General features: G+C 49.1%; 1 protein-coding gene across 37 annotated transcripts in view; it reads right to left on the bottom strand.

Moving 5' to 3' along the window:
• Window positions 1-1,345: 1,345 nt before the first annotated feature.
• Window positions 1,346-21,081, bottom strand: part of CEP164 (centrosomal protein 164) — a 93,270-nt gene continuing 73,534 nt past the window's right edge. For 22 of the 37 annotated variants that reach the window (XM_063693537.1, XM_055354978.2, XM_063693538.1 and 19 more), the window contains 13 exons: window positions 20,108-20,251; window positions 19,598-19,681; window positions 19,410-19,478; window positions 18,879-19,054; window positions 18,421-18,547; window positions 17,997-18,058; window positions 17,295-17,517; window positions 6,584-6,691; window positions 5,588-5,726; window positions 4,652-4,999; window positions 3,720-3,786; window positions 2,697-2,819; window positions 1,346-2,542 (listed from right to left, as the gene is read on the bottom strand). In XM_063693537.1, the coding sequence (XP_063549607.1) occupies window positions 2,446-2,542; window positions 2,697-2,819; window positions 3,720-3,786; window positions 4,652-4,999; window positions 5,588-5,726; window positions 6,584-6,691; window positions 17,295-17,517; window positions 17,997-18,058; window positions 18,421-18,547; window positions 18,879-19,054; window positions 19,410-19,478; window positions 19,598-19,681; window positions 20,108-20,251 (1,767 nt within the window). In that variant the 3' untranslated portion in view covers window positions 1,346-2,445. Of the gene's footprint in view, window positions 2,543-2,696; window positions 2,820-3,719; window positions 3,787-4,651; window positions 5,000-5,587; window positions 5,727-5,865; window positions 6,091-6,583; window positions 6,692-17,294; window positions 17,518-17,996; window positions 18,059-18,420; window positions 18,548-18,878; window positions 19,055-19,409; window positions 19,479-19,597; window positions 19,682-20,107; window positions 20,252-21,081 lie in introns of those variants that run through there. The other 15 variants (XM_063693552.1, XM_055354984.2, XM_063693545.1 and 12 more) reach the window with 7 other exon arrangements.

The following is a 21,081-nucleotide window of genomic DNA, read 5'->3' as shown; positions in this document are numbered from 1 at the left end:
CTCCCCAGCTAGATGCTAAAACCCATGAGAGGAGGTATGGGACAATTTTGGAATCTTCTGAAAAAGTCCCTTTGTAAACCCTAACCCAAGAAGGTTTTCCGCCAGCTAGAAGCTACCCCCTTCCTGCAACCCAGGTCTTCAGACCAAGCTGGACAGGACTGTTCTGTGTGCCAGGAGGAGGATAGGAGATGCTGACACAGCAGAGCCTGGTTCACAGATCTTGACTTTCAGAGATCTGGGTTCAAATACTGGGTCATTCGCTGTATGACATTGGGCTATAGTGATTTCACCTCTCTGAGCCTAAGTGACATCATGGATGAAATAAGAACACTAACATCATAAGATTAAGATTATAAACAATAACATATGAAAAGCACCTGGCACAAAGAAAGCACTCAACAAATGTTAGCTTGCTTCTCCTTCCCTCCCTTCTTTCCCTTCTTCCTTCCCCCCAGAAAGTGGCTAGGACACAGAACTGGGTTATTTTGCATGCTTTGTCCTTAGGTTGGTTTTCTCACACAAATCCATGTCATGTGGCCATCTTGGTTTGCTCTCCTAGAAATTCTGTTGCTACAAATCCAAGATTGTATTTAGGCTGTTCACACCGCTGGAGCAGAAAAACCCAGCTAACTTTGCCAGCTTAGGGACTTTGGGGGACTCATCTTGCATTTGTCTGCATGGGGAAAACACCAATCAGCCTTTGGGAAATGGCACCACGGGTCTCCAGCTGGTAGGAGGGAGAGCTGTGAAGAGGCAAAGGGAGATGGCGAATTCAGCACTTCCCAAGGACTGGTAGTAGGGAAGACGGCGCTCTGGCGGTGCAGGGATGGAGTGTGGGGACACTGCACATGTAGGGAGCTCAGCTACTTTACTGGGGACCCCAGGCATGTAAAGGTTCTCTAAGCCTTGGTTTCCTCGTCCATAAAAACAGAGCAGAAAATATCTACATCAATATCTACATTGTTGCGATGATTAAATCAGATACTACATAGGGCAGTGTTCTATGAATATTCATTTTTCCTTCCTCCCTTCTCAGGAAGGAGGCAAAGGCCTCCCAAAAGAAGGAGACACATTTACATGACTGCCTTGTAGAAAATGGACCTGCAGAGATTTAAGTGATGCAGAAAATACCCAGGATTATCACTAGAGTTGGTGCACCACATAAGCTATTCCCAAAGCACACGTGATGAAACGGAGTTTTCTATGTAGTGGGCTGATGCTTAAAAGGCATCTGAGGAGATCAACAGCCAGTTGGATCTTAGTTTCTTATTCCATGACCATGAAATGAGTTGGAGGACGGAAGGAGTTAATTTTTGTGTCAGAGAAGCAAGGGCAACCCCACAGCTTGCAAAAAAAAAAACAAAAATAAGTGCATTTTATTTAAACAATGGAACAAACATGAGAGAGCATCCCGTGCAAAGCCCCCACCCCAGAGCCTGCTGATGGAAGCGGGGCTGCAGGACGCTCTGCCACAACGGCAGCATCTCCAGCTGCACAAAGACCCCTTGCTGCCAGGGCCGGGCACCGGCCTAGCCCCTTGCCTGCCTGCCTGAGGCAGCCGTGGAATCAGGGCAGGGGTGGCACAGGTAGAAAAGACAGATGGAAACAATGCCCATGAATATACCCAAAGTGTCCCAGGAGGATAAAAGCCGTCATGAGGACCAGAAGCCATCCCAGTCTTTTTTTGGCCTCCCGGAGAAGCTGTGTTTGAGACCTGAGACTCCAGCTGAAATGGCTCCCTGAGGAGCCCCAGGGAGCAGGAGGGGTGCTTCTGAGGACAGCCCCCGAGGAAAACACAGTGCCTGCAGAGGGACAGCCCCCAGCACCCTCCGGCAGGGCTCTGGACAGCTAAGCCCAATCCTGAGAGAGTTAAAAAGAGAGATGGAATGCTCAAGAAAAGAGGCATTTAAAAATTAAGAGAAGAAAGACAAAAAAGAAAGGGTCCGATCTGAGGCTGAGGTATTGGAGATAGATGTGGGCCCAGAGAAACCGGGTCCCAGGGTACACACATGCTGGGGGTCTTTGTCCTGATGAACTAAGAACCATATGCACAACCTCCTTGGGAGCCCCGAGCAGTGCGCTGCAGGGCCAAGGAAACAACCAGCTCCAAAGGGGACTCCCTGAGCCTCCGAAGGCAGCTCCTCTAACGCCTCCCTTCCTCCCAAAGGGCTCCCGGCCCTGATACCCCACAGCCACCGCACACCATCAGCTTGCCATGTCAATGACAAGAGCTCGTACAAGTCCACACATTTTAGCCCAAGATAGGTTATATAGTCACAGAATGTGTGGCTTTACTGTTCCACTCAACCCCCTGGTCCCTGGTGGCTCCTGCAAGTCAAAGGGGGAAGGAGGGTGCTTCCTCAGATGGAAGAAGGCAGGCAGCTCCTCAGGCACTTGGTCTGGGTGGAGGAGAGGCTGGGCTGCCCCAAGCCCCTGCTCAGGGCCTCAGAAGCGATACACCTTCACTCTGTTGTGCTCATCAAGGCCCAGCTGCAGGAGGCTCAAAGTAGCTTTTGGCTTGGGTGTAGAAGAGAAGAGAGGTCTGGCCACAAGGTGAAGGAAAACTGCAGTCGCTGGGCATAGCTAGGCAGGGGCCATGAAAGGGTCAAAGGCTGAACAGGGTCCTCCTCAGCCCCTCAGGGCACAAGCACAGGCCCCACAGCCCAGCCCAGTTTGGGAACCAGGTAAAAGGATACAACCTGGGGTCATTCTTGACACGTTCCAGCCACCTCCGGTTGGCCTCAATTATGCCCTGAAAGGTGGTGCTGCCCGCCTCAGGGACTTGGGAATGGGAGTGCTGTAGGAGCCGGAGCTGCTCACTGGGAAGGAAGAGGAGAGCATGGGGGAGGGGAGAGAGGAGGCGCGGAAGTGACAGAGGATGCACAGAGGCCATCACATCTGTTGCCTCCTCCCTCTTTCTCTCAGCTACCAGAGCAGCTTCTCTGAGGTCCCTAGCAATTCAAAGCTTCAAAACATCTGCCCCTCCAGAACAGTTCCCAAACGGGAAGGTGGTGGAGGCCCTCTGCCCCCTTGCTGGGTGCTACTGATACAAGGCTCTGGGCTCCCACATCTGCCTGCTCCTGCCAATCTCATCAGCAAGCGCTCCCCTCTGTCAACTCAATCCTTGGCCAGCGTCAGCTCTCAAGTTGGCCAAAGGGTTGGTGGGGGGTACTCACTGTTAGCTGCCTAAGGGAGGGAGAGGGGAAAACATTTGGCAAGGAATGAGATGAATGGAAAATTAATAACAGGTTTAAATAATTGCCCGTCTGTCTCCTCCACAGGGTGTCCCTCTCACTCCAGATGTTGCTCAGCAGGACTGGGGGAATAAGGGAGCCACAGGAAGCAAACAAGAGCTCAAGGGCAAAGACAAAGGCCAGACTCCGGGGCTGGAGGGGCTAGAGGGAGGGGCGGGGGCAGGGTCCCACCAGGGGCTGACTCCTCCCCACAGGGGCCAGAGGGCAGCTTCCTCAGGGGGTTGGCAGGGTAAGCCCAGCCCTTCCCCACTGGGACCTTGGCGGTGTGAACTTGACTTTCCCCTGGTCATGGAGGGGCGCCTCAGACCCAGGCAAGTGGGGACAGCTCTGTGGACTAGAGGCCTGCCTGATTTCTTGGGGTAAGACCAGGAGGTCTGCTCCCCTCAGAGGTCCACCCGCCCAGGGAGGCACAGTGAGCAGCTCGACTATGACGTTCCACCCCAACCAGCCCCCAGGGAGGCTCACCTGGCAGACATGTAACCCAGCCTGCTCTCCAGCGGGGCGGGGCTGTTGCTGAGCAGCGGGATGCCAGCTGGAAGAGCATGGGGACAGGACTCAGAAATGGGCAGTGGTCACCACCCTGCCCACCAGCACCTCTTGCCTCCCCAGAATAAACAATAAAAGGAAAAGCTTCAGTGGCTGGAGGCCAGAGACCAGGTGAGAGACAGGAATGGTCCTATTTATTTTATTTTTAAAACTTAATCTACTTTTCAATTTGGGTTAGGGCAGAAAGAAGATATTTTGTTTTCCTTCAAATGCCTTGTGTTTTATGGCTTTTCATAATCCTCAGCAGGGCTGAGACCCGGGGAGGCCACCTGGCTCAGAAGCAAGAATTAGCCACACAGCCAAGAGGTTCCAAGCAGAATCCTGGAGTCACAGAGACATGGGGTCACAACTGAGTTTGTTACTCACTCACTGGGTACCCTGGAGCATACTACTTAAACTCTCTGAAACTCAGTTTCCTCATCTGTAAAATGGGGATAAATAATTACTACCTCAGAGAATTAAGAACTAAATGAAAAAATATATATAAACTGCTTGGCCCATCATGTATTGCACAAGATGGTAGCTATTAAGATAATGACAACAATGACCTTTTAGGTTCTGCTGAGCTCCAGAATCCATAATAAAGGCCCCAGTCAGCCAGGCTCCATCTAAACCGTCCCAACCCATAGAAGTCCTGGCTGCAGGGCCACCTGCAATGTCTCCTTCCCCAGGGACCCACAGGTAGAGTCAATGGACCAATGGACTATGGCAACGCTGGGGGAGGAGAGGTGTGGCAAAGGGATGCAAAAGAGGAAGAGGAAAAAAGGAGCAGGAGAAAGAGGGTAGAAGAAAAGGAAGGAAGAGGAGGAGGAGGAGGCAGGTGGGAAGGCTCCGCCCAGAGTGGGGCTTACATGGAAAATACTTGCGCCACTTCTCCAACAGGAAGTCGTCCACCGTTTGAGCCACAGAGGAGGGGAGCCTGGGCCCCTGCCCTGAATCCCAGGCCCATTGGGTGGACGTGGGTGTAGCAGATGATAAGGCTGAGAACCTGGCCAGGGAGCCATAGTAGGTGGGGGTGGGGGTGCTCTTAGGGTCCCGGGGAGGGAGCTGGGCTGGCATGGAGGCGAGAAGCGGCGGCGGCGACTGAGGGTTGAGGCTGTCCAGGATGCTGAGGACACTGCTCAGCTGGCTGCTGATCTGCCGGAGGGAGTGGCTAAGCCCGTGGATCTTGCGGGAGGTGAGACTTGGGGTTGAGTCGACTGAAAGAAAAGAGGTGGATGGTGGGAAGGGACTCAAGCTCAGGACCCTGGACTATTCCCAGACACAGCTGTCATGGAGGACCCTACTGGCCACCCTCCCTGCTTCTCCAGACAACAGCCCCTCAACCTTATGAGGGGGTCAGGGATGGCAGGGCTTCTGTGTTCCAGACAGTGCAAGTGAGAAGCTGGCCATGAGAAACAGGTTTCCAGGGCAAGGCCCTGGGTGAAGGGCCCAGGACCCCAGAGAGAAGGAAGGGGAGAGGGCCCTTCTGTCACATACAGGCCAGAGCAGCTGAGAGAGAAAAGCCTCCTCAAGGAGGCCCTGGAAGAGAAGAGGTCAGCAAGGCCAGTGGTCACATCGTAGAGTGCTCTGCAGCATTCAGAGGGCTTCCCTGACCTTTCAGCCCCACGTGCTGGCAAACCTAGATGGCCTGATTCCTTCCCAGCACTGATCGAGCACCTAGTCCAGACACCGGCTCACAGAGGCCTCCCTCTGCAGGGCTGAGGGAAGAGAGCTCTTCTTCTATTCCCCAAGTTCCTCCCATTCCATGGATACCATGGTCCTCACCCCGCATCTCCCCCACTCACTCCTCTGCTGCCGCCACCACTCACGGTGAGGCGGGGAAAAAGATTCAGAACTTTCACTGCTCAGGCTGTCCATGTCACTGAGGTCGAAGGTTACTGCCTTCTTGGTGGGGGATCCTCCCAGAGTGCCCTCATCTGAGGCCTGCGGGGTAAAGTCAGCAGTTATGACCCACCCCTCCCGCATGCTTTCTACCCTTCCTTTTTCCTTCCTAGGAAGTGGCTGGGACACTGAGCTAGGTTCTTCTTTATGTTTTGTCTTTAAGCTGGTTTTCTTACACAAATCCATGAAATATGGCCATCTCCATTTGTTCTCCTAGCAATTTTGTTGCTACAAATTCAAGGTGGTATGTAGGCTGTCGCCCTTGTGATGTGTGGGAACTGAGGACTTGGTGAGTAGACTCCTCTGGGGCCCAGAGTTCCACCAGATACCCTGGGCGAAGCAAATCACACAGGCTGCCTCACAGCAGGGTGGGAGGGAGGCAAGGCTCAGCATATGTCCCAAATGCCTGAGACAGAGACAACAGTGCCATCAGGTCCACACAGACCCCCACCACCCTTCCCAGTAAGCTCTCCCTGCAGTGTTATTCCACCTAAGCCTCCCCCGCTACACCTAAGCCTCAGACATCTAGGAGAAAGTCCACAAGGTCCCAAGGCAGGTAGGAAAACCTATCACGTGTGTCCATTCCTGACACCCTGGTCACACCTCTCCTTAGGGACCAGGGCAGGGTAAGGGCTTGGCCCTCTTCTCAGGCACCTTTAGCAAGAGGTTCCAGGTATATTCCGGACCATTCAGCACAGGTATCCAAACCCACAGGTGTCTTCAACAAACTCAGAATTGAAGCCACTGCCACCTTCATCAGCCAGTAGACAAGCCTACTGCCCAATCCTGGGCCCTAGAGGCCCAACTCCCCCTGATGCAGGACCAAAGAACTCAACCCAATCCCAAGAACAGAAGAGGAAGGCCAGGGCCCACTGGACTATGTGGACATGGGGCTGCACCTCTTCCCAAAGAGAGGACTCCAGCTGATTCAGCTTCTCCTCTTTCTTCTTCAGCAGGTTGTGGCCTTTCCTCATGGCCGACTTCATCTCATCCAGGTGCCTGGTCTCCTGCAGCCAAGGAGAAAACAGAGGAGAAATGACTACCCACACAGACGCTGGAGTCCCAACCCTGCCATTTGCTGACTGGGTGATCTTGAACAAATTACTATAGTCTGCTTTCTCATCTGGAAAAGAGAACTATGACTTTTCATAGGGTCGTGAGAATTACAAAAGAAAGAGTATGTTACTATGTTACATGCTTACCACCATGCCCACACCTTAAAACTCTCAAATGGTTACTGTTAACCAAATGGTTATTATTTATTATGATTATTGTTTTTAGACATGAGGTCTCACCATCACCCAGGCTGGAGTGCAGTGGCCTGATTACAACTAATTGCAGCCTCAACTTCCTGGGCTCAGGCAATCCTCCCACCTCAGCCTCCCAAGTAGCTGGTACTACAGATGTGTGCCACCACACCTGGCTATTTTTTTTCTTTTTTCTTTTTTCTTTTTTTTTTTTTTTTTTTCTGTAGAGACAGAGTTTTGCAATGTTGGCCAGGCTGGTCTCAAAATCAAGTGATCCTCCAGCCTCAGCCTCCGAAAGCACTGGGATTACAGGCATGAGCCACCACATCAGCCGCAAATGGTTATTATTATCACTGCTCCAATTATGATTACTCTCATCACCACCACCACCATGGTTGAGAGGGGTTAAGCAGAGCAATGACAGGGTCGTGGGCAGCACGTATATAACCCTGGGAAGCTGCCCCTCTGTCTGTTCCAGCCCCTTGCTCTCTGCTGACCCCAAGCCAGTCCTAGGGGCCATCGGGGCCTGAGCCCCTTACCAGTTCTGAACACCATCAGAAACACTATTTCTTTTCTTTTTTTTTTGAAATAGAGTCTCGCTGTGTCGCCCATGCTGGAGTCCAGTGGTGCGATCTTGGCTCACTGCAACCTCCACCTCCTCCTGGGTTCAAGCAATTCTCCTGCCTCAGCCTCCTGAGTAGCTGGGATTACAGGCGTGCACCACCACACCCAGCTAATTTTTTAATTTTTAGTAGAGACAGGGTTTCACCATGTTGGTCAGTCTGGTCTTGAACTCCGGACCTCGTGATCCACCCACCCCAGCCTCCCAAAGTGCTGGGATTACAGGCATGAACCACTGCACTTGGCTGAGCACCATCAGATTTCTAAGGGCCCAGGTGATCCAAGAGAGCTCACCCTGCCAGGACCCTCAACTGGTCAAAGATCTGTGATCCCAACTAATAATAATGAAGTATCTGCCTTTTCATTGCAAATTAGGCTATCAGAGAAGCAGGGTGGGTAAGTAACTCAAAGCCTTTTGCTAAGTGTGTTCAAAAGACTTTCATGTACAAACGAAGTCTTTAGTGTGACAGAATGGAAAGGCAAAGCACTGGATTTGAAAGTACTAAACATTAGTCGTACTCTTCACCAGGAAAATGGGACTATTACTACTGCCTTGCACATTATAAATGGTTATTGATATAGTTTGGCTCTGTGTCTCCACACAAATCTCATCTTGAACTGTACTCCCACAATTCCCATGTGTTGTGGGAGGGACCTGAAGGGAAATAATCTGAATCATGAGGGCCATTTCCCCCATACTGTTCTCGTGATAGTGAATAAGTCTCACGAGATCTGATGGGCTTATCAGGGGGTTCTGCTTTTGCTTCTTCCTCATTTTTACTTGCCACCACCACGTGAGAAGTGCCTTTTGCCTCCCGCCATGATTCTGAGGCTTCCCCAGAATCATTTCCCCAGTGGAACTGTAAGTTCAATTAAACCTCTTTTTCTTCCCAGTTTTAGGTACGTCTTTATCCACAGCATGAAAACAGACTAATACAGTAAGTTGGTACCAGGAGTGGGGTGTTGCTGAAAAGATACCCAAAAATGTGGAAGCAACTTTGGAAATGGGTAACAGGCAGAGGCTGGAACAGTTTGGAGGGCTCAGAAGAAGACAGGAAAATGTGGGAAAGTTTGGAACCTCCTAGAGACTTGTCGAATGGCTTTGACAAAAATGCTGACAGTGATAGGAACAATAAGGTCCAGGCTGAGGTGGTCTCAGATGGAGATGAGGAACTTGTTGGGAACTGGAGCAAAGGTGACTCTTGTTATGTTTTAGCAAAGGGACTGGCAGCATTTTGCTCCGGCCCTAGAGATTTGTGGAACTTTGAACTTGAGAGAGATGATTTAGTGTCTCTGGCAGAAGAAATTTCTAAGCAGCAAAGCATTCAAAAGGTGACTTGGGTGCTGTTAAAAGCATTTCATTTTAAAAGAGAAACAGAGTATAAAAGTTCAGAAAATTTGCAGCCTGATGATGCAGTAGAAAAGAAAAACCCTGGAGTGGCTGGCAAGATGGCTGAATAGGAACAGCTCCAGTCTGCAGCTCCCAGCAAGATCAATGCAGAAGGCAGGTGATTTCTGCATTTCTAACTGAGGTACCCAGCTCATCTCATTGGGGCTGGTTAGACAGTGGGTGCAGCCGATGGAGGGCAAGCCAAAACAAGGTGGGCATCGCCTCACCCACGAAGCACAAGGGGTCAGGGAACTCCCTCCCCTAGCCAAGGGAAGACACGAGGGACTGTGACTTGGGTGACAGTGCATTCTGGCCCAGATACTACGCTTTTCCCACAGTCTTTGCAACCCGCAGACCAGGAGATTCCCTCGGGTGCCTACACCACCAGGGCCCTGGGTTTCAAGCACAAAACTGGGCAGTCATTTGGGCAGACACTGAGCTAGCTGCAGGAGTTTTTTTCATACCCCAGTGGCACCTGGAGCACCAGTGAGACAGAACCATTCACTCCTCTGGAAACAGGGCTGAAGCCAGGGAGCTAAGTGGTCTAGTTCCAGCTCCCACCCCAACAGAGCCCAGCAAGCTAAGATCCACTGGCTTGAAATTCATGCTGCTAGCACAGCAGTCTGAAGTCGACCTGGGATGCCCGAGCTTGGTGGGGGCAGGGCATCTGCCATTACTAAGGCTTGCCATTACTGAGGTTTTCCCCTCACAGTGTAAACAAAGTCACCAGGAAGTTCAAACTGGATGGAGCCCACCACAGCTCCACAAAGCCACTGTAGCCAGACTGCCTCTCTAGATTCCTCCTCTCTGGTCAGGGCATCTCTGAAAGAAAGGCAGCAGCCCCAGTCAGGGGTTTACAGATAAAACTCACATCTCCCTGGGACAGAGCACCTGGAGGAAGGGGCAGCTGTGGGCGCACCTTCAGCAGATTTAAACATTCCTGCCTGCTGGCTCTGAAGAGAGCAGCGGATCTCCCAGCACAGCACTTGGGCTCTGCTAAGAGACAGACTGCCTCCTCAAGTGGGTCCTTGACCCCCATGCCTCCTGACTGGGAGACACCGCCTAGCAGGGGTCGACAGACACCTCGTACAGGAGAGCTCCAGCTGGCATCTGGTGGGTGCCCCTCAGGGACAAAGCTTCCAGAGGAAGGAAAAGGCAGCAATCTTTGCTGTTCTGCAGCCTCCGCTGGTGATATCCAAGCAAATAGGGTCTAGAGTGGACCTCCAGCAAACTCCAGCAGACCTGCAGCAGAGTGGCCTGTTAGAAGGAAAACTAACAAACAGAAAGGAATAGCATCAACGTCAACAAAAAGAACATCCACACAAAAACCCCATCTGAAGGTCACCAACATCAAAGACCAAAGGTAGATAAATCCATGAAGATGAGGAAAAACCAGCACAAAAATGCTGAAAATTCCAAAAACAAGAATGTCTGTTCTCCTCCAAAGGATCACAACTCCTCGCCAGCAAGGGAACAAAACTGGATGGAGAATGAGTTTGATGAACTGACAGAAATAGGCTTCAGAAGGTGGGTAATAACAAACTCATCTGAACTAAAGGTGCATGTTCTAACCCAATGCGAGGAAGCTAAGAATCTTGTAAAAAGGTTAGAGGAATTGCTAACTAGAATAACCAGTTTAGGGAAGAACATAAACGACCTGATGGAGCTGAAAAACAAGCACGAGAACTTTGTGAAGCATATACAAGTATAAATAGCTGCATCAATCAAGCAGAAGAAAGGATATCAGAGATTGAAGATTAACAATGAAATAAAGCGTGAAAACAAGATTAGAGAAAAAAGAATGAAAAGGAACAAGCAAAGCCTCCAAGAAATATGCGACTATGTGAAAAGACCAAATCTACGTTTGATTGGTGTACCTAAAAGTGATGGGGAGAATGGAACCAAGTTGGAAAACACTCTTCAGGATATTATCCGGGAGAACTTCCGCAACCTAGCAGGACAGGCCAACATTCAAATTCAGGAAATACAGAGAACACCACAAAGACACTCCTCGAGAAGAGCAACCCCAAGACACATAATCATCAGATTCACCAAGGTAGAAATGAAGGAAAAAATGTTAAGGGCAGCCAGAGAGAAAGGTCGGGTTACCCACAAAGGGAAGCCCATCATACTAACAGCGGATCTCTCTGCAGAAACCCTACAAGCTAGAAGAGAGTGGGGGCCAATATTCAACATTCTTAAAGAAAAGAATTTCATATCCAGCCAAACTAAGCTTCATAAGTGAAGGAGAAATAAAATCCACACAGACAAGCAAATGCTGAGAGATTTTGTCACCACCAGGCCTGCCTTACAAGAGCTCCTGAAGGAAGCACTAAACGTGGAAAGGAACAACCGCTACCAACCACTGCAAAAACATGCCAAATTGTAAAGACCATCGATGCTATGAAGAAACTGCATCAACTAATGGGCAAAACAACCAGCTAGCATCATAATGACAGGATCAAATTCACACATAACAATATGAGCCTTGAATGTAAACAGGCTAAATGCCCCAATTAAAAGACACAGACTGGCAAACTGCATAAACAATCAAGACCCACCAGCGTGCTGTATTCAGGAGACCCACCTCGTGTGCAAAGACACACACAGGCTCAAAATAAAGGGATGGAGGAATAGCTACCAAGTAAATGGAATGCAAAAAAAGGCAGGGGTTGCAATCCTAGTCTCTGATAAAACAGACTTTAAACCAACAAAGATAAAAAAGACAAAGAAGGGCATTACATAATGGTAAAGGGAGAAGAGCTAACTATCCAAAATATATATGCACCCAGGAGCACCCAGATGCATAAAGCAAGTTGTTAGAGACCTACAAAGAGACTTAGACTCCCACACCCCGCTGCCAATATTAGACAGATCAACGAGACAGAAAATTGACAAGGATATTCAGGACTTGAACTCAGCTCTGGACCAAGTGGACCTAACAGATGTCCACAGAACTCTCCACTCCAAATCAATGGAATATACATTCTTCTCAGCACCACATAGTGCTTATTCTAAAACTGACCACATAATTGGAAGTAAAACACTCCTCAGTAAATGCAAAAGAACAGAAATCATAACAAACAGTCTCTCAGACCACAGTGCAATCAAATTAGAACTCAAGATTAAGAAACTCACTCAAGGCTGGGTGTGGTGGCTCAGGCCTGTAATCCCAACACTTTGGGAGGCCGAGCCAGGAGGATCATGAGGTCAGGAGCTCAAGACCAGCCTGAAAAACATGGTGAAACCCCGTCTCTACTAAAAATACAAAAATTAACCAGGCATGGTGGCACACACCTGTAATCCCAGCTACTCAGGAGGCTGAGGCAGGAGAATCGCTTGAATCTGGGAGGCAGAGTTTGCGTGAGCCAAGATCATGCCACTGCACTCCAGCCTGGGTGACAGAGCAAGACTCTGTCTCAAAAAGAAAAAAAAAAAGAAAAAAGAAAAGAAAAGAAGTAAGTTCTTTGAAACCAATGAGAACAAAGACACAATGTACCAGAATCTCTGCGACACAGCTAAAGCAGGGTTTAGAGGGAAACTTACAGCACTAAATGCCCACAGGAGAAAGCAGGAAAGATCTAAAATCGACACCCTAACACCACAATTAAAAGTAGTAGAGAAGCAAGAGGAAACAAATTCAAAAGTTAGCAGAAGACAAGAAATAACTAAGATCAGAGCAGAATTAAAGGAGATAGAGACACAAAAAACCCTTTAAAAAAATCAATCAATCCAGGAGCTGGTTCTTTGAAAAGATTAGCAAAATAGATAGACTGCTATCCAGACTAATAAAGAAGAAAAGAGAAAATAATCAAATAGACACAATAAAAAATAATAAATGGAATATTACCACTGATCCCACAGAAATACAAACTACCATCAGAGAATACTGTACACACTTGTATGCAAATAAACCAGAAAATCTAGAAGAAATGGATAAATTCCTGGACACATATACCCTCCCAAGACTAAACCAGAAAGAAGTTGAATCCCTGAATAGACCAATAACAAGTTCTGAAATTGAGGCAGTAATTAAAAGCCTACAAATCAAAAAAAGCCCAGGACCAGACAGATTTAAAGCCGAATTCTACCAGAGTTACAAAGAGGAGTTGGTACCATTCCTTCTGAAACTACTCCAAACAATAGAAAAAGGACTCCTCCCTAACTCATTTTATGAAGCCAGCATCATCCTGATACCAAAACCTGGCAGAGACACAACAAAAAAAGAAAATTTCAGGCCAATATCCCTGATGAACATCAATGTGAAAATTCTCAATAAAATACTGAATCTAGCAGCACATCAAAAAGCTTATCCACCACAATCAAGTCGGCTTCATCCCTGGGATGCAAGGCTGGTTCAACATACGTAAATCAATAAACACAATCCATCACATAAACAGAACTAATGACAAAAACCACATGATTATCTCAACAGATGCAGAAAAGGCCTTTGATAAAATTTGACACCCCTTCATGCTAAAAACTTTGAATAAACTAGGTATTGAGGGAACGTATCTCAAAATAATAAGAGCTATTTATGACAAACCCACAGCTAATATCATACTGAATGGACAAAAACTGGAAGCATTCCCTCTGAAAACCCGCACAAGACAAGGATGTCCTCTCTTACCACTCCTATTCAACACAGTATTGGAAGTTCTGGCCAGGGCAATCAGGCAAGAGAAAGAAACAAAGGGTATTCAAATAGGAAGAGAGGAAGTCAAATGGTTTCTGTTTGCAGATGACATGACTGTATATTTAGAAAACCCCATCATCTCAGCCCAAAATCTCCTTAAGCTGATCAGCAACTTCAGCAAAGTCTCAGGATACAAAATCAATGTGCAAAAATTATAAGCATTCCTATACACCAATAATAGACAAACAGAGAGCCAAAGCATGAGTGAACTCCCATTCACAGTTGCTACAAAGAGAATAAAATACCTAGGAATCCAACTTACAAGGGATGTGAAGGACCTCTTCAAGGGGAACTACAAACCACTGCTCAAGGAAGTAAGAGAGGACAAAAACAAACGGAAAAACATTCCATGCTCATGGATACGAACAATCAATATTGTGAAAATGACCATACTGCCCAAAGTAATTTACAGATTCAATGCTATCCCCATCAAGCTACCATTGACTTTCTTCACAGAATTAGAAAAAACTACTTCAAATTTCATATGGAACCAAAAAAGAGCCTGTATAGCCAAGACAATCCTAAGCAAAAAGAACAAAGCTGGAGGCATCATGCTACCTGACTTCAAACGATACTACAAGGCTACAGTAACCAAAACAGCATGGCACTGGTACCAAAACAGATATATAGGCCAATAGAACAGAACAGAGGCCTCAGAAATAGCGCCACACATCTACAACCATTTGATCTTTGACAAACCTGACAAAAACAAGAAATGGGGAAAGGATTCCTTATTTAATAAATGATGTTGTGAAAACTGACTAGCCATATGCAGAAAACTGAAACTGGACCCCTTCCTTACACCTTATACAAAAATTAATTCGAGATGGATTAAAGACTTAAATGTAAGACCTAAAACCATAAAAACTCTACAAGAAAACCTAGGCAATACCATTCAGGATATAGGCATGGACAAAGACTTCATGACTAAACACCAAAAGCAATGGCAACAAAAGCCAAAATTGACAAATGAGATCTAATTAAACTAAAGAGCTCTGCACAGCAAAAGAAACTACCATCAGAATGAACAGGCAACCTACAGAATGGGAGAAAATTTTTGCAATCTACCCATCTGACAAAGGGCTAATATCCAGAATCTACAAAGAACTTAAACAAATTTACAAGAAAAAAAAAAACAACCTCATCAAAAAGTGGGCAAAGGATATGAACAGACAGTTCTCAAAAGAAGACATTTATGCAGCCAACAAACACATAAAAAAAAGCTCATCCTCACTGGTCATTAGAGAACTGCAAATCAAAACCACAATGAGATATCATCTCACGTTGGTTAGAATGGCAATCATTAAATAGTCAGGAAACAACAGATGCTGGGAGAGGATGTGGAGAAATAGGAATGCTTTTGCACTGTTGGTGTAAGCATAAATTAGTTCAACCATTGTAGAAGACAGTGTGGTGATGCCTCAAGGATCTAGAACCAGAAATACCATTTGACCCAGCAATCCCATTACTGGGTATATACCCAAAGGATTATAAACCATTCTATTATAAAGACACATGCACACATATGTTTAGCACAGCACTGTTCACAATAGCAAAGACTTGGAACCAACCCAAATGCCCATCAATGATAGACTGGATAAAGAAAATGTGGCACATATACACCATGGAATACTATGCAGCCATAAAAAAGGATGAGTTCATGTCCTTTGTAGGGACACGGATAAAGCTGGAAACTATCATTCTCAGCAAACTAACACAGGAACAGAAAATCAAACACTGCATGTTCTCACTCATAAGTGGGAGTTGAACAATGAGAACACATGGACACAGGGAAGGAAACATCACACACCGGGGCCTGTCAGGGTTGGGGGCTAGGGGAGGGATAGCATTAGGAGAAATACCTAACGTAGATGACCGGTTGTTTGGGTGCAGCAAACCACCATGACACGTATATACCTATGTAACAAACCTGCATGTTCTGCACATGTATCCCAGAACTTAAAGTATAATTAAAAAATTAAAAGAAAGAAAAGAAAAACCCATTTTTTGAGGAGAAATTCAAGCTAGCTGCAAAAATTTTCATATGTAACAAGGAGCAGAATCTCCAAGACAATGGGGAAAATGTCTCCAGGACATGTCACAGGTCTTCATGGGCAGCCCCTCCCATCACAGACCCAGAGGCCTAGGAGGAAAAAATGGTTTCGTGGGCCAGGCCCAGGGTCCCCATGCTGTGTGCAGCCTAGGGACTTGGTGCCCTGCATCCCAGCCACTCCAGCCATTGCTAAAAGGGGGCAAGGTACAGCTTGGCCCATGGTTTCAGAGGATGCAAGCCCCAAACCTTGGCAACTTCCATGTGGTGTTGAGCCTGCAGCTGCACAGAAGTCAAGGACTGAGGTCTGGGAACCCCCGCCTAGATTTCAGAAGATGTATGGAAACACCTAGATGCCCAGACAAAAGTCTGCTACAGGGGCGGGGCCCTCATGGAGAACTTCTGCTAGGGCAGTTCAGAAGGGACATGTGGGGTCAAAGCCCCCACACAAAGTCCCTACTGGGGCACTGCCTAATAGAGCTGTGAGAAGAGGGCCACCGTCCTCCAGACCCCCAGAATGGTAGATCCATCAATAGCTTGCACTATGCACCTCAAAAAGCCGCAGATACTCAGTGCCAGCCTGTGAAGGCAGCTGGGAAGGGTTTGCCTTCTGGCTGCACTGCTGCACCCTGCAAAGCCACAGGGGCGGAGCTGCCCAAGACAATGAGAACCTACCTCTTGCCTCAGCGTAACCTGGATGTGAGACATGGAATCAAAGGAGATCATTTTGGAGCTTTAAAATTTGACTGCCCCACTGGATTTCAGACTTGCATGGGCCCTGTAACCCCTTTGTTTTGGCCAATTTCTCCCATTTGGAATGGCTGTATTTACCCAATGCCTGTATCCCCACTGTATCTAGAAAGTCAGTAGCTTGTTTTTTATTTTACAGGCTCATAGGCAGAAGGGACTTGCCTTGTCTCAGATGAGACTTTGGACTGTGGACTTTTGGGTTAATGCTGAAATGAGTTAAGACTTTGGGGACTGTTGGGAAGGCATGATTGGTTTTGAAATGTGAGGACATGAGATATGGAGGGGCAAGGGGTGGAATGATATGGTTTGGCTCTGTGTCCCCACCAAAATCTCATCTTGAATTGTACTCCCATAATTCCCACGTGTTGTGGGAGGGACCTTGTGGGAGATCATTTGAATCACAGGGGCCATTTCCCCCATACTGTTCTCGTGATAGTGAGTAAGTCTCCCGAGATCCTGATGGGTTTATGATGGGTTTCTGCTTTTGCTTGTTCCTCATTTTCTCTTGCTGCCACCATGTAAGAAGTGCCTTTCGCCTCCTGCCATGATTCTGAGGCCTCCCCAGCCATGTGGAACTGTAAGTTCAATTTTCTTTTTCTTCCCAGTTTCAGGTATGTCTTTATCAGCAGCATGAAAATGGACTAATAGTGTTATCATGAGGTTTAAATTATTTACTACTAGAAAAGGTGTTTGCATACTATGCATTGCCAAGTAAATATAAGTGACCCAGGGCCAAGGTGGCCACTCTCATGGAGTCCCGAGAATGACCAACTGAGGGGGAGCCCAAAGGACTGTTTTGCTGACTCCCCCCGCCTCCCCCACACAGGGCTGGCAGGCCCTTCCCAAAGCTCCTGACCTTCTCCAGGTTCTTGCGCATATCTTCCAGGGCCTTGATGCCTGGTGGGTCTTTGGCCACCTCCTGCGCACTGGCCAGCTCATGGCGCCAATGCTGCTGGGCAGCTTTCAGAGCTGTCTGCCGCCTCCGCATGGAGCGTGTCTGCCGCACAAGGAACTCCTTGGCACTACGGAGGGCTACCCCCTCAGCAGAGAGGAGGTGCCAGACATTGTGGGAGGACAGGCTGGAGCAGGAGAGTTGAAGAAGGAAAACAGAAGCCTCTAAGAACTCTGCTCCGGGTCACACAGCCCCTTCCCCGGCAGATGCCCACCCTGAGCACAGACCAGAGCTGCTGGGCTGGGGCTGGGCACTGTGAGTGCAGGGATGCCACTGTTCAATACCCACAGTGCGCAGTGCCTGGGACTGACAGTGCCCCCACCCTGACTCTGAGAGGGATCGGGCCTGGGGCCTCCAGATGGATGACCAAACACTTCCAGCAATCTGCTTCTCCACTAGAGGAGAATGCCATGTCAAAGGTCACAGTGGGCAGTTTCTTGGCTTGCAAGAGAAGATTCCTTAATCCTCCGGAGCCTTCCCCATGAACTAAGCCCCACTGGTGATCACTGTCTCCTCACTTCAGCTCACCCCAGCTCTATGATGCAGGTACTCACTTACCCCTTCATGGTACCCTAACCTCAGATAAGACAGGCTATGGGAACTCACCTGTCCAAGTATAAGTCCTCCTTGCTCTGGGAGAGAGAAGAAGACACCTCTTTGGTCTGGTTCTAGGGACACATGGTAGAAAAGTCCACTGAGTGTAGCAAAAGCAGACACCCTGCAGGTTCAAGACCCCAAAGCCCCTCCCAGTGGTCTAGACAAGGAAATGGCTCTCTAGCTGCCAGGCACTGTTTACTTATAGATATCATCTGACTGGTGGAGACGACCGGTAGCTGGGAATAAGAACAGACCAGGTCACATAGAGAACAGAGCCAGCCCTTCCTGATGCCTTGGCCCACCTTCTACTCCTCCCCTCCTGAGGCTCCACCCCTCCTGATGAGCTGTCCCCTCTGGAAGTACTCCCCTGATGCCCAGCCCCTCCCAATGCCCCACAGCATCCTGGTGCCCCAGCCCCCAGCCCCCAGCTCACTGTCCCAAGAGATTTCCTCAGGTCCTCAATGTGGAGATCTGACTCAAAATGTGGGGAAGCATTATTTTCCTCAACTGTCACTTCTCTCAACAGGTGCTGCTTCTTTTGAGCTTCAGCCTCCAGGCTGCTGTGGAAGGAAAGAGGACTGAGAGGCAGGGTGGCGGCTGGCGATGGGGGGGAGGGGTGAAGTGGGTCAGAACCATCTCCACCCCCTCACTCCCATCCGTCAAAGTCCCTGAGGAAGGGCTGAGGCACAAACAATAGCACCAGAGATCCCCTGCTTTTCACAGAATCTTAACAACCCCAACTCCCTACAAAATGTAGCCACAGGCTCTTCTGCCTAGCTCCCAAGCTGGGACTCCACCTCTCCCTATTAACTGGGCCATGACACAAGCAGCAGAGGTCAGAGGGCAGGCAGGAGGCAGCCAGCGGGGCTAAGTGCAGGGTGCCCACGCCACCTGATGTGTTTCTGCAGTTGCTGGCTCTGAGCCTGCAGCAGATCCACTTGGGACTCCAGCTTCAGCTTGCGCGCCTGCAGCTCATCAAGAATTTCTCGGAGCTGCTGGTTTGACTGCAACAGGTGGGTGTGCTCCTTCTGTGCCTCCTCCAGCTGCTGATGGGTGGCTGTGGCTTCCTAGGGGCAAAAGGAAAGATAGAAGCACCCAGAGACAGCACAGAGAGAAGGCAGGGAGGAGACAGCACGAGAGGGTAGGGAAGCCAAAGGAGGACAGGCTGGGGATGAATTCAGAGCCACTGAAGTCACCACCTCTGAGGTCAAGAGGTCTGCAGGCTCCTGTCCTACCACAGCCCCACTCCCTTGAGGTTCCCAAGTGGGGTCCACAGAGTGGCACTATTTGTGGAATACTGGCCAACAGAGTTTGGAACCCCAGTGCCCTGGACAGATCAGATGAACAAAATGTGGGGAACAGGGAGAAGAAAGACAGGAAATGGAGGAAGAACAGGAGGGAGGACAAAACAGGGAGACAAACCTCACTCTTCAGAGCAACCTGCCTCTGCACATCAAGCAGCTGCTGCTTCTCCCTCCGGGCGGTCTCCTCCTTGCAGGGAAGAGACAGGATTTTCTGGCTGACTGCAGACCCCAGGTCTGAGGGGCAGAGCCTGCCCTCTGCTAGAGAAGCTATGACTCTGAGGTCAAGGACTCCTGCAGATCCCTCACCTGGACCTCCAGCAGAGCCAATCTGGCCTTGACATCTTTAGCTCTGGTTTCAAGGTCCAACTCTAAATCCTGGAGCTTCCTTTCCTGCCCAGAAAGGGAAACACATAAGCATAGAAAGAGTGTAAGGCATTAGCTGAGGGGCAGGAGGGGGTTCCAGAACCCACCATGCCACACCGCAACCTCCACTCTGGGCTCAGGCTTCCTCGCTGTGTGTCCCTGCAGCCTCCCAGGAAGGCTCCACTCCTTGTTTACTTCCTGCTGGGGCAAGGAGATGCAAAGGTGCCAACCCCAATGCCTTACAGGGGCTGACCTCTAGTTCTAATCCTGAGTGTGTTTCCTGGCCCAGAAAACAAAGTAGCAAGGATGCCCCAGCTTGGAGATGGCCAGTGAGAGACTCTCACTCCAGAAGCTGTCAGGCTCCATCCTGCTGGGGCCATGCGTCTGCTCCCAGCACCTTCCTACTGTGCATGGAGGGGTCACAGTGGGCTCACCCTGCCCCAGGCCCCTCACCTGCTCCCTGTGCCGGCGCCGCAAGTCCTCAAGACGCTTGTGTTGCTCCTGCCTCACAGTCTCCAGTTCTCGTTCATGGGCCCTCTGCAGGCGCTCCAGCTCTCCGGTCAGGTGCCCCAGAAGCTCAGCCCGCTGCTTCCTCTCCTGCAAGGAGGGTGGGCCCACCGGTGGGAAGCTGCGGCAGCCCCTTCTACCACAAAAATCACAGCTCCCCCAGCCCTGCAGCCTTGCATCAGTAAGATCAGGGACAACGTCGGCTCCCTAAAGCCAGCTCTTGGAGAAGAGGAGGGTTACAAGCACAGCACCGGCCCTGGCCCCAGCAAGCCTGCAGCCCTCTAGAGCTGAAGCAGAGGCTGGTCAGACACCATGACAGATTCCCTCTCTGGCTCTCCCTATGGCTCCACCATATACAACTTTTCCTCTTTAAGGAATGAGAGGTCACTGATAAATTATCACTATTCTTCAGCAAGGTCATAATTGGTTGGGGGAAGGGATATGGCAAATTTCATCATGGGACTGCTATTTCTGCCCTAGGAAAGATCCTAGAAAGAGTCTGGGATACTGGTTCCAGTTACTGGAGCAGTAGTCTTAACGCCCTGCAGGGTCCCAGCTGTGGGCTATAGTCAGCCACCCTCTACCCATCCATTGTTCACCCTCAATGTGAGCAAGGCAGGCCAGCTTGGGTACACTCAAGTCGCTGAACTTTCCTACCTTAAGACCAAAGGCTTAAAATGGGGAGAATATCAGTATTACTTGGCTCTTGCCAGTCTATTTCTTGGTGTCCCGAGATGTTGAGGAACCCTGGTGACACAGCATTGCAGTGAGGAAACTGAAGGCTTTGGAGTCAGATGGCCTGGGCTTGAATCCTAGCTCTTCTACTTATTAGCTGGGTGTGATCTTGGGAAGCTACTTAAACTCTCCAAGTCTCAGTGCCCTCATCTTTAAAATGGAGATAATGATAGTAGATCCTTCCT

The sequence above is a fragment of the Gorilla gorilla genome, chromosome 9 (assembly GCF_029281585.2).
Source record: "Gorilla gorilla gorilla isolate KB3781 chromosome 9, NHGRI_mGorGor1-v2.1_pri, whole genome shotgun sequence".
In the NCBI taxonomy this organism is placed as follows: domain Eukaryota; kingdom Metazoa; phylum Chordata; class Mammalia; order Primates; family Hominidae; genus Gorilla; species Gorilla gorilla.
Note: the sequence above shows the minus strand (reverse complement) of the source record. Positions and strands in the feature narration are given on the sequence as shown.